The sequence below is a fragment of the Gossypium hirsutum genome, chromosome D08, assembly GCF_007990345.1.
Source record: "Gossypium hirsutum isolate 1008001.06 chromosome D08, Gossypium_hirsutum_v2.1, whole genome shotgun sequence".
In the NCBI taxonomy this organism is placed as follows: Eukaryota; Viridiplantae; Streptophyta; class Magnoliopsida; order Malvales; family Malvaceae; genus Gossypium; species Gossypium hirsutum.
In genome coordinates this window covers 41,953,895-41,970,826 of record NC_053444.1, presented here as the reverse complement: position 1 = coordinate 41,970,826, position 16,932 = coordinate 41,953,895, and the positions used below count along the sequence as shown (strand labels likewise).

Genomic DNA, 16,932 nt, shown 5'->3' with positions numbered 1-16,932 from the left:
AATTGGCTTGTAAAATGTTAAAATTCTTTAATTTAATTGTTAAAAACTTACTAAGCTATCAATGCCTTACTGTTTATGTTTGTTTCTATTTATTTTCCTTGTCTTATAGATTTTTTTTGAAGTGGTTTGAGATCGGGGATCGTCAGAAAAGCTTATTACACTATCGATAGATAATGGTATTTTAAGTTGAAGTTCCTTTTGAGTCTATGGCATGTATAGTCTAAGATTAGATGAAATTGTTATTTTGCTAGTAAATCTATATTAAAGCCTTGTAAATGTGGCTAAATTAGTTGTTTTATTTGGTTTTGGTTTGAATGATAAATTAGTCATATTTTGGTTGTGGTTTAGGATTATATGAAACTTGATATATTTATGCTTGGTTATGTGGTTTGTTAGAGTTAGATTTATATGATTATGTATACAGGTATATATATTTATGCTTGGTTATGTGGTTATGTGGTTTGTTAGAGTTAGATTTATATGATTATGTATATACGTATATATATTATACTTATAAATGGAAGTATTTATGCGAAATTTTAGAAATATTTTACTTGCATGTTATAAGTAGATTAAATGAATGTTTAATTTTATAAAAGTTTTAATTGTTGGAATTGAGTTTGATCAGGGTTATACTATTGGGAAGCTAAACTCATAGAATTAGAAGTTGAATTTATATAATAGTATATATGTTTAAAATGTGCTATGAAATGTGTTGTTACATGGTAATAAAATGAAAGACTTTTGTAAATTGATTTAGGTATAATAATTTTTAAATTATATATATACGATTTTGGTAATTATAAATAAAATTGATAAATAAAATTTAGTTTTGTATTTATAATATTTGAGATTATAATGATGATTGACTTTGCATTTTTGATTGATGTATTTTATGAAGTAAATTATATATTTATTTCTATAAATCACTTTGTGAATTATGTATTTGTTTTAATTGTATTCAATTGTGTTATGTTTGTTAATACCTCGTAACCTTAATCTGGTGACAGATATGGGTTAGGGGTGTTACACTTCTAGAAACACATCTGGATATTCACAAACCAATGGCACTAATTCAATCTTTGATTCAGACACATTTGTATCAAGTACATACGCAAGTTAAGCATCACAACCTTTTCTCACATACTTTTGTGCTAGCATAGCCAATATCACAATATGCAAACCACTCGAATCATCGGATTCAATATGAAAAGTCTCACCGTTTTGACATTTCAATACAATAAGTTTTCATCTAAAATTCACAACCACATCATGCAAAGTCAGTCAATCCATACCCAAAATCACATCAAACTCATCAATCGGTAAAAGCATCAAATCGGCTGGAAAACTGTAACCCCGAGTCATCAAAGGCCAATTCTTGCAAACTTTATCAATTAAAACGTACTAACCTAAGGGGTTCGATACCTTAACCACAAATTCAGTGGACTAAACAGGTAAACTCTTAATAGATACTAAGCTTGTACATACATATGAATGGGTTGATCCAGGATCAATGAAAGCAGTCACATCAGTGTTATAAAGAGAAAAAGTATCGGTGATAACATCTGGCGCCAATGCATCTTTACGAGCACAAATAGCATAAGCTCTAGTTGGCACTCCTACCTCGGATCTTACAATAAAATCCTTTGTTGCACCTCAACTACCACTCATATTTCCAGTATTACGGGGTGGTCTCCTTCTTGCAGCTGTATTGCTCGGTCGAGCAATCGAAAGTTTGTCTTTCTCGGGTAACTTAAGACAATCATGAATAAAATGTTCTTATGAACCACATCTAAAACAAGTTCTATTAATCATTTGATATTCTCCAAAATTTCGACTTCCACATCTTTGACACTCAGGCCTGATGGCCTTGACACTACCAACGCTCGCTACTGAAGTGCCTTGAGCTTTTGAACCTATGTGTTGCTTACCACGATCTCTATTGGAATACCCTACTAAAGCGGTCAAACGGTTATGAAAATCCTTTGATTTATTTGACGATGAATGATATGATTTACCCGTTGACCACTTTCTCAAATCTCTAGCCTCAGAATCGGCTCTTCTCTTTTCTTTTCTAAGCTCCTCAGCTTTGTGAGCTCTATCATCTAAAACCACAAATTCTTTCAATTCAATTATTTCGACTAAAAGCTTAATATCTTCATTCAGTCCATCTTCAAAACATTTGCACATAACCACTTTGGTTGGAATGCACTCTCATATATACTTGTTCAGTCTAACAAACTCTCTTTCATACTCAGCTATGGTCATACGACCCTATTTCAACTCTAAAAATTCCTTGCACTTTTGATCAAGAAACCGTTGACTTATATATTTCTTTTTGAACTCGATCTGAAAGAATTCCCATGTGACTCGTTCTCGCAGTACTATAGAAATTAACGTGCTCCACCACTCATATGCGGCATCTTTCAGAAGAGGCATAGCACATTTAATGCATTCTGACGGTATACAAGACAACTCATTGAAAACTTGAATCATATTCTCTAGCCAAAACTCAGCTCTCTCGGGGTCATCATTAACTGTCGCCCTAAACTCTTCAGCCCCATATTTTCAAATTTTCTCAACTGGCGGTTTGTTCATACGTACCGGTTCAAAAACTTGAAGATCTACAGGGATCGGTTGGGGAAAATGTGGGGTGGAGGTTGTTGAGCAACCAGATTAGTTCGAACAAACTCAGTGAACCACTCATTCATCATTTGGAAGAATGCTTCCTTAGCCTCCCCTCCACGACCCTTAGATATGGGTCTAGACTCAGACTATGCTACCCCGCGAATGGAGGCCAGCGCATTACTTTCAAAATCATCAGAGTCTGCTCGATTGGAATCCATTACTATATGAAACATATGATCTTAAACTGTTAAAAGATGTCACACTATCACAGGTTATAAAATGGCATGTATAGCTAGACTCACATACGCTACGTTAGTTCGAGAATCGACTAAATAGTAGCTCTAATACCAATAAATAGCCCGTATCCGACACCGAAACAGGGTTACAAAGCATTACCGAACTTATAAAATCAATCCTACATTTCATACTCATTTCTCATTCAAATTAAAAACCATTCAAATTCATTCATATAGTCCCTAATATGAGCCCTCGAGACCCTAAATGGACATTAAAATTTTTTCGGGACTAAACCGAGCACTCAAGGAAATTTTTTTTGAAAAATATGGAAAATTTTCAAAGTGCAGAGGACACATGCCCATGTGGCCAGGCCGTGTGGGCATTCGAAGTGGGATCACACCGCCGTGTCCTAGCACGTATCTGACCCCATGTAACTCACTGACTTGGGTTACACGGCCAACCCACACACCCGTGTGCTAAGCTGTGCACCATTCAAAATGGCCTCACACACCTGTGTGTCAGGCCGTGTACTAAGCCGTGTGAAAACTGAAGGGTATACTGAATTGTCCAACACGACCAAGCCACACATCCGTGTGCTAGGCCGTGTGAAGCTACTGACTTGATTTCTATAGAAGTATCAGGGAACACACGCCCGTGTCTCTGTCCGTGTAGAGAAAAATTGGCCATTTTCCAAGCCATATTTCTCACCCAATGTGGTACCAACCTAAGCTCAACAATGCAATACAACCACGACATAAATAAGCATTCAAAACAAACCAATATCAAGTTTATAACCTGTAATATCCACACATACAACATGATATCCATAATTACATCCATTGACCACTTATAACCTATCAAAATATACTTCCAAAATGTGCCTAGATGATCATCACCTATGTAAGGCATTGTGCCCAAAACATAGCGTGCATACTACATCTCAATTTCAACCATTTGGTACCCAAAATACCAAGTCACAAACAAAGCATTCACATAACCACTATACACCACATACCATAAGTCATTTACATAACAAAAAATATACCATATTCAAGCCAAATCAAATGGCTAAATACACAACAAAACATATAGGCTACATTAGCCAAAACACCTATACATGTCATTTAACCAAAATATATAGTCCAAAATAACAAAATGAGAGTTTGATAGTGTGACATAGTCTCTGACAACTTCTAAATCGAGTGAGCTTCCGAATCACTATAAAATACAAAAATTAAAATGGAGTAAGCAATTATTCTTAATAAGTTCGTATAACTAATAAATACAACTTACCAAATCAACCACGATTTAGGTAAACAAAAATTAATGCATAGATTAACTCCAATCGGCCCAAAGCCTAACACATAATTCACAGTCATGTTAGTCGTATATGAATACATCAATTATGAATTACTTCCCGTATTTCACGTGAATACCTAAACTAGTTCGTATCGAACTCGTATAACTTCGTATCATCACTATACCCGTTGAACCATTTGGAATACTAACGGATACTTAGGTATCTCGCACACTAAGTGCCATTACGTGGTTAAAACCACATCTATCTCATATCTCATATAGATGCCCACTTTCGAGCAATCAATGGGCCTGCTCACACAAGCTGTCAGTCAAGACGTAGCTACACAATTCTGCTCACACAAGCTGTGAAGTAACCGCAACAAATGCCAGAAACTCAGCCACCGGTAGGATGTATAAGACCAGCACCCAAAAAATGGTAACCCCTAATGACATGTCATTTGTATCCTATCTATTCCTAAGGTTCAACCGGGATATTTACGTCGTCGAGACTTCGTCGAACATTTTCATGGAGTCGTATCATAACAATTAGAATAATAAAGCATTCAAAAAACATGTAATTTAAAGCTTATTAGCATACGAACTTACCTCGAATTAATACGAAGAAAATCGACCGATAAATTCACTACTTTATCTTTACCTTGATCTAATTCCGAATGTGGCTTTTCTTGATCTAAATCACCAAATTTAACTAATTTAATTCTCAATCCATTCAATTAAGTCCAAAATTCATGTTATGAAAAAATTACCATTTTGCACTCATACTTTTAACTTCTTTACAATTTGGTCCCGAGGCTCATAAAATGAAATTCATACAATTTCATCTACACTTATGCCTAGAAAAATTTTATATGTGCTTATAGCAGCCCATATATTCCACAAATTCACACATTTAACACATAATTTTCATATTTCTCAATTTAACCCCTAATTAACAATTTCATCAAAACTCACTTAACAAATGTTGTTTAACTAACCACGATGATTCATTTTCTTCCACTAAAATTCAAAAAAACTAGATTATACTCATGGTAAAACCCTATACTTTCAACCATTTTGCAAATTAGTCCCCGGGCTAGCTAGGTTTGCTACAACGATCCCGGAAACATAAAAATCATTAAAAACAGAACGCAAGTCACTCACCATGCAAAGGAGTGCTTAGCCAAACCTCAAAGCTCTTCTAATGGTGTTTTCCTTGCTAAAATTTTCAGCTCATGTGTGTTTGAAGATGATAACTATTTTGTTTTACTTTATTTTTATCATTAATTGGTTTTTTTACCATTTTACCCTTACCTAACTTTAAATTTTCATAAATACCATGCCATGCACATCCAATAACTCAAATAATGGGCTAATTACCATACAATTACCTCTATTTTAAATTTCTATTTCTATTTAATACTTGTAGCTAATAGAACACAACTTTCATACTTTACGCGATTTAGTCCTTTCTCACAAATTGAGCATACAAACGGTAAAATTTCATCACAAAATTTTTATACCATAATTCTAACATACCATAGATATTAAAATAAATTTTACAACCTCAGATTTGTTATCCCAAAACTACTATTTTGATTTCTCTAAAAATGGGTCGTTACAATAGCTAAAATATCTGATAGCATCAAAACAGAAATGAGTAAAACTATAGCTAAAAGATGATGTGGCATCAGGTAAATAATGCTAAGGCCATAATTGAACTATGGAATCTTAGTTGCCTGACGGGACAGTAAACACAAAAAATATAAGGTGTAAGACTATAGTTCGACTATGGCAACCCAGGTAATCTACCAAGACAATAAACACGGATGATACTCTGTAAGACCCTAGCTGAAATATGATATGGCATCAAGTGATGAATTGACAGTAGAGAAAGTAAGACCATAGCTACAAGATGTTATGGAATCAAATATTGTCCGATGGTACATTAAACACAGGATAGTCTGACGGGACTCTAAACACGAAAATTCAGAAGTGAAAAGCCATAGTCGAACCATGACAACTAATGGAGCCCCCTAGGACATTAAACATAGGTTACTTGCAAAGACCATAACTTGGCTACGGCTGCATGAAGAAAGAACGAATGAAATCCCATCGAGACAATAAACTCGAGAAGGAATTTAGAACAAGAGCATAAGACAACCCACCAATAGGAAAAAGGGTTGAAAGGAAAATAGAAGTATGAACAAGCGACAAATCAGAGATGAGCTGAAGGAATCTACCAGCGAATAGAAACATAATAGGAATAATAAAAGACCACTGGAATAGTGGTCATACAAACTAGTAGGGCATAAGGGTAATAACTCGATGAGGATCAAACATGGGAAATGATGTAATAGCACTGGTCGATATATAGGCGAATAAGAAATGGTTTAACAATGGATCGTGGACAAGGATCTACCATTAAGGAACGCCTAGGGTGTTTAGAGAAATCACATAGACTAGTGGCGTATAATATGTACATAGGTTAGCCCTTGAGGAAAGGAAGGGTGGTTAGAACCCATTAGCAAAGGTGAATATACGAGATGATAGAAGTGTCTGTCAAGACTATTCCACTTAAAGAGAAAATCAGTAAGGTAGTGTCAGCCAAAAGGCTAGGAACATGGCAAATAATCTGTAGGATCAAATGATCACTCAGCATCAGTGATTGAGTGTCATAGACCAAAATGATTTGTAGAATAAGGTTATGCTATGCCAAAAGTATAGGTAATGCAAGTTAGGGAGATCACAAAGAAATAATTCAACCACACTTTAAATTAAGACTTGGTTTCCTAGAGTGGTGTGGAACCTTGTTAATCACACCGACGGAAGTAAGGTGATTATGTCATACTAGATTAAAATAAGGACAGAGACCACCATGGACTAAATAGAGTGAGAATATTTAATAAGAGCCTTTAGAAATGTAAACCGGAATGTCGCATTAACATGGACAAATGGTGGGGAGAAGAAATCCCATGATAGTGGTAAGTGGAATGAAGAATAAAAGTAAAGAAATGGGTAGAGTCCGACGGGATGCCGAGATAATTAAAGGAATTGACAAAGGCTTATGAGTGGTTGGTAGAGCGACCAGAAGGAAATTGCTCGTCGATTTATCCATCAACGGATAAGAGCGAAATCAATGTCGAGTCCACTTGAGCGATCTAAGAGAAATTATTCAAATGACCAGAGAGTTGTTATGTTTATTATTATCATTTATTTATTGAAACCCCGAATAGGTGGTGAATGCATGTGAACAAAAAACCTCACTAAGTTCGCATGAAATTTCTAGGGTTGTTCTGTGAATGCAGGAATTTCGAAATAAGAGACTTGAGGAGGGACCAAGTCATATCTTGAAGAGTCACGGGGATATACAAAAAAAAGGTCAAGCACATAAATTAGGGGTTACCTTTGAGAACTTCGCCAAATGAGGCGATTAAATTTGTAATTGTTTAAACTTCTCCGGGTTTGAAGTTAGGACCATAAACCTTGTATTAAAATTTAGACTTGTTGTAAGTTGTTTTAATAGATAATACAAATTGTTTTAACTTAGCGACAATTTAGTCTGAATGGTAAACCGGTTTGATTGTGATACTCATACTCGAATCTGACAAACAAAATGGTTGAGGATGTTACACTTTTAATAGCTTAGAGGATGCTTCTAGCCAATGATGGATAATTGGAATAGGTTATGTCAATTGATTCAAGTTTTGGAGGACGAAAATGTTAGACTCAAAGGTGGAAATGTAAAGCTTGTGGAGGAGATCAAAGAAAAAGATAATGTGATTTTTGATTTTAAGAATGCTAACAAATGCTTGACAAAACTATCGAGGAACAGGTTGAGATGATTGCTAAAATAGATGCAACTTTGAAAGCAAATGAGCAAGTGTAACGGCCCGATTTTTAGTGGTACTGAAAAATGCAGTTTGAGAACCCTACTTTAATAAAACGAGTCTATAAATATTAAATATTAATATTTACAAGGGTAATATAATAATGTATTAATGTTTAGATAAGAGACTTTGTCAATTTAATAGTAAATTATGGCCTTGGGACTAAATTGTAAAAGTTCAATCGCTATAGAGTTTTAATTGTCAAAAGGCTTGAGGACTTAAATATCAATTAGATGAAGGTTTAAATTCGTAATTAAACAATTTTTGCAATAGGAACTAGTGAAATATGATGAAAGAGTCCACTAATTCTTGATTAAAGATTGATTAAACTAATTAAAACATGATTAACTTATTTAAACCAAGTTAATTAGCATGTAATCATAGTATAAAAGGCTAAGTTAGTGCAAAAAGATGTATCTTTCTCCCCTTCACCACCTACCTTTGTTTCAAACAAAAGAAAACCATTCCAAGCATTCAAACTTTCAACCAATGAGAAATTAAAGTAACTAGGTCATTTTTCTTGTATTTTTTTATACATTTGAGGTCATAGGAGCTTGATTTAGCTAGCCCATGCATCAATTTGTAAAAATGATAAATTTTTTTAAAGTTATCATTGTTTATAAAAAGGACTAAATTGTAAAGTTAGTTTAACTTGTTTGTTACTTCGTTACATTAATGACCAAATTGAATAAATATAAAGCTTGTTACGAAATTATGTTATAAATAGAAAGTATAAGGTCCCTAATGAGAATATATGAAATCAGATTTTTATCCGAAGCTAGGAATTGGAAGTTATAACTATTTCGAGTTTAGGGACTAAATTGAATAAAATATAAAATTTTAGAGATATCGAAAAAGTGAGTTCATATAGATTCATACATATCATAACACAGAATAAAAATATTTGGTTTTGATTGATGATATAAAATGATTGTTTAGATCAAGAATTGGGTTGAAGTGGAGTTGATCGGAGGAAAAGCTAAAATTGTATATTATCCCCTAAAGTATCCACTTTACGTATTTTGAACAAGTAAGTTCATTTGGGACTTACCTCTTTATTCTATTTTATGATTGAATTATGTTTGAATGTATCTATATGCTAAATTTAAGTAGAATTTAGTGAATATGGCACATATGGTGTAAATTGGACTGAATTGAAAAGTTACATGGATATTGGATATTTTGAGATAGTAAAAATGTAAATGTTGGTTGATTATCGAACACATAAATGGAATATGTAAATGTGTTCAAATTTTGGTAATGATATATGTATACAAAAATTATGCCCGTGTGAACTTAGTAAAAGGTTAATATAAGTATGGCATGCCATTTAAGGTTATACATGCATTTGATCAGGGATTTTACATGTTTTTGAAATATCTAGCATTTTTTGCATATTTTCATGTTATACGTATCAAAGGTTTTTCTCAGACAAGTAACTTCGATATAATGTCAGCTTGTGTGAGCAACTCTAATATATTATCATCTTGTATGAGTAACTTATTCACGTGTGTACGAGTCCATTTTACTATAGTTTCATTGGACAATATTCATTTGATTGGGAATGAAAATTTAACTATGGACTGGAAATGAAATGGTATTTGTTGATACTTGACACGTGGATTTAATTTAAGCTTCAATATTACTTATGATTTGGGAATGTGACTAATGCATTTAATTGGTGATGTTGTTATATGTTTAGATATATCATAATGTGCTAAAGGATATTTAAGTTGATTGCCAAATATATTACCTAACTATGCCTTAACGATTAAGGTATGTTTTAGTTTCCATTTAACTTACTAGGCATTCTTAATGCTTACCCTAGTTGTTTACCTTCCTTGTAGATTAACACTTTGCAAACTGTAGAGTCGGATCAGTGAAGAAGCACACACTATCCTGAGACAATAGTTATAAATTCATTTTGAATCTAGACTTTGTGGCATGTAAATAGGGTCCTTTGTTGTACAAATGGTCAATTTGGTGTTAATGTTATGTGTTAAGTTGATAATAGTTGGAACTTATGTAATTGACTTGCTATGTGAACTAAGTGATACATGTATGGTATTGTGTGATGCTTGTATGCATAATGATCTCATTTGATAAGTGTTGGCGTGATAAAGATTATAAGTACGATAGTTCGAATGGTCAGATAAGTAAATGATGAAATTAAACTTGGATGAATGGCATGGATTACATGGTAAGTTAAATGGTTTAATTCAATTTGTACAAGTTCGTTTTAACATATTTTATTAGGTTTGGCATAATTGAAACGGTCAAATGAATGTTGGTAAGACTATATATATTGGTTGAAATAGGTAATGTTGTTATTTTCATAGCTTAAATGATTAAACATGTAGTTTAAGGGTTTGATTGGTTTGAACTAGGAAATGTGACCATAACTTTTTCAGTGGTGTCAGAAACAGTGATTTCGGGGCCATAAATCCGACGAGTAAGTTTGTAAAATGTTATTATTTAATATTTACGTGTCAAATATAGTATTAAAATAAATTTTGAATTGGCAATTTATGTTATTTGAATGAATAATTAGGTTCAAGTGGTATGACCCTAAAGTCAAGTGGTTTTAGAAAATGAGATATGGGGACCTCGTTTCTATAAATCGAGCCGTAAATATTTTATTAAATATTTATGGAGTGTTATTAAGGATGTATTAAAGTTTGATTAAGAAATTTTAATGTTTAGATAATTAATTAAGCGAAAAGGACTAAATCATAATAATTGAAAAAGTCAATCACTATTAATTTAAAGGTGTTAATTTATTGAAGAAACGTGATTGGATGGCCTTAATTGGTAAATTACCCATTCTTAAAATAGTGGGACGATTTGAGCTTAAATTTACTTTTAATTTATATGTTATTTTTATTATTAAAATAAAATAATAAGGTTAAAATATGAAACATAAAGTAATCTTCTTAATTTATTTCCTTTCATCGACCAAAACGCCATTGTTGGGAGCTTGGAGCTTTGGCCTTTTGCTTCCCTTACATTTGTATACTCTTTGGGTCTCTTTTAAGTATTTTTTACGTTTTTGAAATCGTAAGAAAAGGTTCAATGGAAAGGTTCATGACTTTATGAAAAGTTTGACATGTATGTAATGTATCTTATGAAATCTATTTATGTTATAAATGAGTTTATATGATTTTTCAATGAAGCTGCTAACATGTGAGCTTGATGATGCTTGAATAGGCTTATATTAATTAAACTCATGGTATTGAAAACGGTCAGTAAGCAAATAGAATGAATCATGATCGTATGGTAACGAGGATGAATTAAATGTTATGTTTATATATGGTTGATTTCATATGTGCCATGAACAAGTATACTAACTTGTGAGTTTGATGGTGTTATATAGGCTTTTATTAAACTTATAGCATTGGTAAAGGTTTATACTTATTCTATCAATTTCATTATTGAAATGGTAAGTTATGTTTTAAGTTTATACGAGCTTACTAAGCATTCATTGCTTATGTAGTTATTTTCCTTTGTTTTATAGATTTTCGGAAGCTCGATTGGTTGAAAGCTTGTCGGAGACCTATCACACTATCCAGTAGACAATTCGGTAGCTTTTGAGTAATTTAGCTAAGGTTTATAATGGCATGTATAGGGTGATTTGTAATGGTATTATGGTGTATGTGTTAATAGTGTTTTGGCATGTATGAGCTTTGGAAAGCTATGTTGGTTTGGTACACTTTGATCCCTTACCAAGTTATGTGATTTTGATTACTTTAATTGCTTGTTTATAAGGTTATATTGTCATGTCTATGATGACTTGAAAATGATTACTTGTGACATGTTTTAGTTCATATTTGAGCTAGGTTATCATGTATGGAAATGGAAATACTATCATGTATAGGTTATTTTGTAATGGTATATAGTGGGTGTGTAAATGGCAAATTTGGTATGTTTTGTGCCTTGATGTTTATGTGTGGATGATAGACTTGTAATGCTTGTTAAATTAGGTTTCTTCGGTCACTTTTAGGTAATGGATGTGTATGGCCTTTTCGTATGAGATGTTGGTTTGATAATGGTCATTTAAGATGTGTTTAAGTACATGATAGAACTAGATCTTTATGCATGGAATTAGGTAATATTAACATGATTTGGTAAATAGTGTTTTGATGTAGTTGTGGTGCCTTTGAATGGCATATTGATTAGTTAAATTAGGATCTTTGAAATGGTATCTTTATGTGTGCTTGGATGATGTTTAAGTACCTTTAAAGTGTGCATAATTGGATTATATGTTTATGCATGAAATGATTTTGAAATGGCTTAATTTTAAGTAAATGTTGGGTTCACACGGTTTGGAACACGGGCGTGTGACACAGCCGTGTGAAGCACACGGCCTAGCGACACGGCTGTGTGTCATCTAAAGATTCTTTAAGGTTCAAGTCAGTGAGTTACACGGCCTAGCACATGGCTTGGCACACGAGCGTGTGGGGCAACTTCGAGAGTTACACAGCCTGGCACACGGGCGTGTGGCCCTACTCAATGAGTTACACAGGTAAGGACACGAGTTGGGACGCTGCCGTGTATCCCTTGTTCGAAAGTTACATGGCCCGGGGTGATTCCACACGGCCTGGCCACACAGCCGTGTGACCCCTGTTTCCAATTTTTACGAATTTTTCCTAAACTTTCTAATTTGTTTCAAATTGGTCCCAAATTGCTTCCAAGTTATTTTTTAGGGCCTCAAAGGCTCGATTTAGGGACTATGCATATGAGAATGAATGGTTTATGATACATTTTAATTATTGGATGTTATGATGTTTAAATGTTTCCAATTTTTTGGTAATGCTCCATAACCCTAATCCGGCGACAGAGACAAATTAGGGGTGTTACAGTAACATTGGTACATTATTAATCAAGTTGTTTGTTCATATTTGATTCATAAAGATTGTATGTTTTGTTTGAAATTATGGTATGAATGTGTAAAGTAGTTAAATTGGAAATTGCAAGTTGGAGTTTCATTAGAAATTGCAGAAACAGTTTGTCACATCGCAACAAGATCAAGTTACCATGCTACGACACAATGTCGAGTATTGGTCGCTAGGACGAGAACTAGTCAGTATGTTGCATTGCGACGAGGAACCCCCGACATCGCGACTTCAACTTGAAGTTCTAAAAATGTTACAGTTTTGTCCTAATTTGATCTCGAGTTAGCGTTACAACTTTCATAAGCTCGTATAAGACGTAGAAATGTATGTATATAATTTTATATACTCAAATTGCCTATAATTGAATGTTAATGGTGTGAATTGAATTATAAATTGTTTGTAGTTACTCCGGTAACTAGTGTAGCATTCTGTAGCTTAGAACTGGTGGTCGGTTCGGGCAATGGGCGTTACAACAAGAGTCAAATGATTCCAAAGCCATTCTCATAAAATATGAAAGCCAAAATTATGATATCTCAATTGTTGAAAGATTTGAACCTGGCCATAATGAACTTGATTACACTGTTAAGAAACTTATATCTCCTTCAGTTTTTGTTAAATCTAAAGAGATGGTTGCTACTTCATCTTTTAAGGTAGGTAAAAAGAAGAATAAAAAAATCTCTTTGTTATCATTTTGGAAAGTCGAATATATAAGATCCCATTGTTACAATTTGATGAATGATCAAAAATGGAGAAATACAAGGAACATCTAATCTAATGTTACAAGAGTTGATGGAATAATTACCTAGATGGCAACATGTATGCAAGATTGGAAGAAGTTTAGATCAGTTGCAAACATGTTATACAATAACTCAAAACAAGTGCAAATCGAGGTAATTTCAAAACCCATAAGAAAATGTTCAAGTGGCTTCAACCAATTGACTTGACTCACTAACTAATATAGGTCAACAATTAATAAAGAAAATAAATGTAAAGAGTGTACGAAATGAATGCAAGAAAAAGGAACAATTACAAATTAATCTCACTTATTCAACCTCAATTCATAAATTAATAATTTATGTCGATTTAACTTGAATTTAGAATCAATTACTCAAATGCATCTCCAAATTTAGGGTAAGTTCTTAGAAAGCACAATTGCCACTGATGTATATTCCTCAGCGCCTCTAAGGCTGTGTTCTTCATTGCGGCTGAGATGAGCTTTTAGCTAGAAAAGTACTTTTCTTTGAAAAGTAATGAAGAACACCATTCATTTGATAGCAAATTCTCAGTTTGGGCAGATGACAAGTAGATTTTTTTAGCTTTTCAGCCAAAAAGTACTTTTGGGCTAGTTACTTTACCTTTTTAGCCACACGACGCCCAGTACCTGCTGCTACGCTGCTCCCTGCTCTCTACTGGTTCCCTCTGCTGCTACGCTGGTTCTTTGCCCTCATCTTGTTTTGGATTGAACACAAAGAAAGGGTATGTTACTTAGCCTTGAACATTGCTTCTCTGATTTTGTAATTATGTCTATTTTCCTTTGTCAATTTCAGTTGGTTTTCTTTTGTTCGTTTTATTCTGATGCTATATAGTTGATTTATTTTACCTGGTTGCTTTAATATTGCTCTCTGATTTATTAAGATCCAAGCCCTTTATGATATTTAAGCTATAATTCATGTTTTATCTCTTATATTTTATGGTCAGAGCCTCAGAAATACTCTTTGGTCATTGAATGTTTGTTTAAAGCTAGTGCACCTGAGTAAACTTTCTAGATATTATTTTTATATTAATAGATGTTGCATCTGCTATGCCATGGCTTGAAGCTGCTGTTACCAAATTTACTAAATGCAAACTTAAAACTGAAATTATTATAAAGAATGAACTATTTGTTTGAGAGCATTATTTATCATCATAACAATGTTCCTTTAGGATTCTCGTACTGAACTTGACAATGCCCAATGTTAAAATTGATCTAGGTTTGATGCAAAAATTGCTGCTGCCGTAGCAGATGAGACAAACTTGCCATTTGTCACAGCAGAAAATAAGTTTGAAGCTTTGGGGAATCTCTTAGCTCTCTCTGATCAAGCTTTTATTTATTTATTTTTCCATTTTGTTTTAGGTTGAAGGAATTGATTATTTTTCCATTTTAAGTTGTCATGCAAAATAGTTACACATTCATGAATATTTATTTCTCTTTAATCAGGCTGCACATGATGCCTTTGTTGAAACTAGCGGAGCCCTAAACACTGTTGCTACGTCCCTGATGAAGGTTGCAAATGACATACGCTTACTGGGAAGGTTTGTCTGCAATTTGGATAACCCTCTTTTGTGTGTGTGTGTGAGTGTGGTTGGCATTATTCTGATGGTTTCAGCATTTTTCTTATTCAGTGGTCATTTTCATTCATTGATGATCATTGTCCTTTGCTATCAGTCATTAAGATTGCTGGGTGACGCATTTGCTTCATTTGAGAAGAACTGTGTGAGGGGAATTCAAGCCAATAGGGAAAGAATTTCTAAATTACTGCATGAGGTCAGTTGATGCCACATCTTGAATGTTTTAATTTTATTTTGATACCATATGATAGATTGTCAAGCTAATGATCATATGTTGTCTTGTGACATTTTGAATGGTCTTGCAATCTCTAATGCTTGTCACATCTTTGAACCCTGTAAGTTCTCTTCCCTGCTTCTATCTAGGATCAGTTGTTCCTCAATGAGTCTTTTGCATTTTGAACACGTCTCTAATGATCTCTTTGCTTTCAGAAAATTGGTTACGACAATGCTGCAGCAGTTGCCAAGAAAGCACACAAGGAGGGGTCCACTTTGAAGGTGAGATTTGTTTCTTCTCTTTATGGTTCACTTCTTGAGTATCTTTGATGCGATCATGGATAGCAATGACTTTGTTTTGTTGTGCTTACTGACATCTTAATATGGAAATTCGACCTCACTTAAGTTGTTCTCATATGGAACTGTTTCAATGTTTGTCCTAATCCTTTCCTTTGATGGCTGAAATACTGAATATGACCTACACTTGTTTCTATGCTTATCTTCTGCAGGAAGCAGCATTGAGCCTTGGTGTGCTCACAAGCGAAGAATTTGACACTCTTGTGGTCCCAGAGAAAATGATTGGCCCATCTGACTGAATTTTTTTTTTTTTTTTTTGCTAGAGGAGACTTGAGCAGCAATTGCTTAGATTTTAATTAATTTTAAGACCATTTTTCTCAGTCAAATTACAAAATAGAATCCGACCGCGATTTTCTTCATATTCTGATTATGGAAAACAATATTATTGAGGTTTCCCATTTGCTTGGAATTGTTTATGCAGCTTATGTAGTGAAAAAAAATAACAGTCGCGGATTGACTAATAAGGGGAAAACCTCCCTCATTTGTAAGGAGACTGATTGAAGTAAAGTTGAAGGCAAAATAAAAGAGATGGCATCGAGTTTTGGTACATACTAATGCTCTTGAATCCTTTTTTATGTATGTTAAAGGTGTTGCCTTTCATTTAAGTTATTCATGTAACAGTACTGCAAAATGTGTATATTTTCTCTTGAACACCAAAAAGGAGAAAAAAGAAAAAAAGCTTTCATTTGGAGAGATGCAAAATGATGACATTCAGTGATGAAGCTAGTAAGTTCGATTTTTGGAAGAATTTTTCTACTATTGCCACCGTAGTCATTATAACTAGCTTTGCTCATTTATCTACCAATCAAGTTCTAGTGAGCATAACACCATGTTTTGTTTGACAAGTCCAATAGTACCGGTAGCTTTCCCATCCCTACTGATCGTTATCCACCATGGTTAAGGTGTTTCTAGCAGTAATCAAAATGAGTTTATAATCCTTCTTTGACCAATCAACACCCCGAATAATCAAGTTGATAAATAATTAGGGTGTAATTGAGTCGAGTCGTGCTCATTTAAAATTCAATGTTTGATACTTTGCTCAAGCTCGATCGAGCATCATTTTTAAGCTCATGTTCAAGTTTGATTAAGCT

The 16,932-nt window shown here is 33.8% G+C and overlaps 1 protein-coding gene across 3 annotated transcripts; it reads left to right on the top strand.

Annotated features, from left to right (window-relative positions):
- Window positions 1-13,993: 13,993 nt before the first annotated feature.
- LOC107911202 (fumarate hydratase 1, mitochondrial) lies at window positions 13,994-16,390 on the top strand. Of its 3 annotated transcripts, none has more exons than XM_041098187.1 (7): window positions 13,994-14,419; window positions 14,914-14,995; window positions 15,141-15,235; window positions 15,326-15,467; window positions 15,577-15,606; window positions 15,701-15,766; window positions 15,994-16,390. In XM_041098187.1, exons 3-7 carry the CDS (start codon window positions 15,201-15,203, stop codon window positions 16,078-16,080), a joined length of 360 nt encoding a protein of 119 aa, XP_040954121.1. In that variant the 5' UTR covers window positions 13,994-14,419; window positions 14,914-14,995; window positions 15,141-15,200; the 3' UTR covers window positions 16,081-16,390. The 3 variants fall into 3 exon arrangements, with proteins under 3 accessions (XP_040954121.1, XP_040954119.1, XP_040954120.1); XM_041098185.1 differs by having other exon boundaries at window positions 14,914-15,056; XM_041098186.1 differs by lacking the exon at window positions 14,914-14,995.
- Window positions 16,391-16,932: the final 542 nt, after the last annotated feature.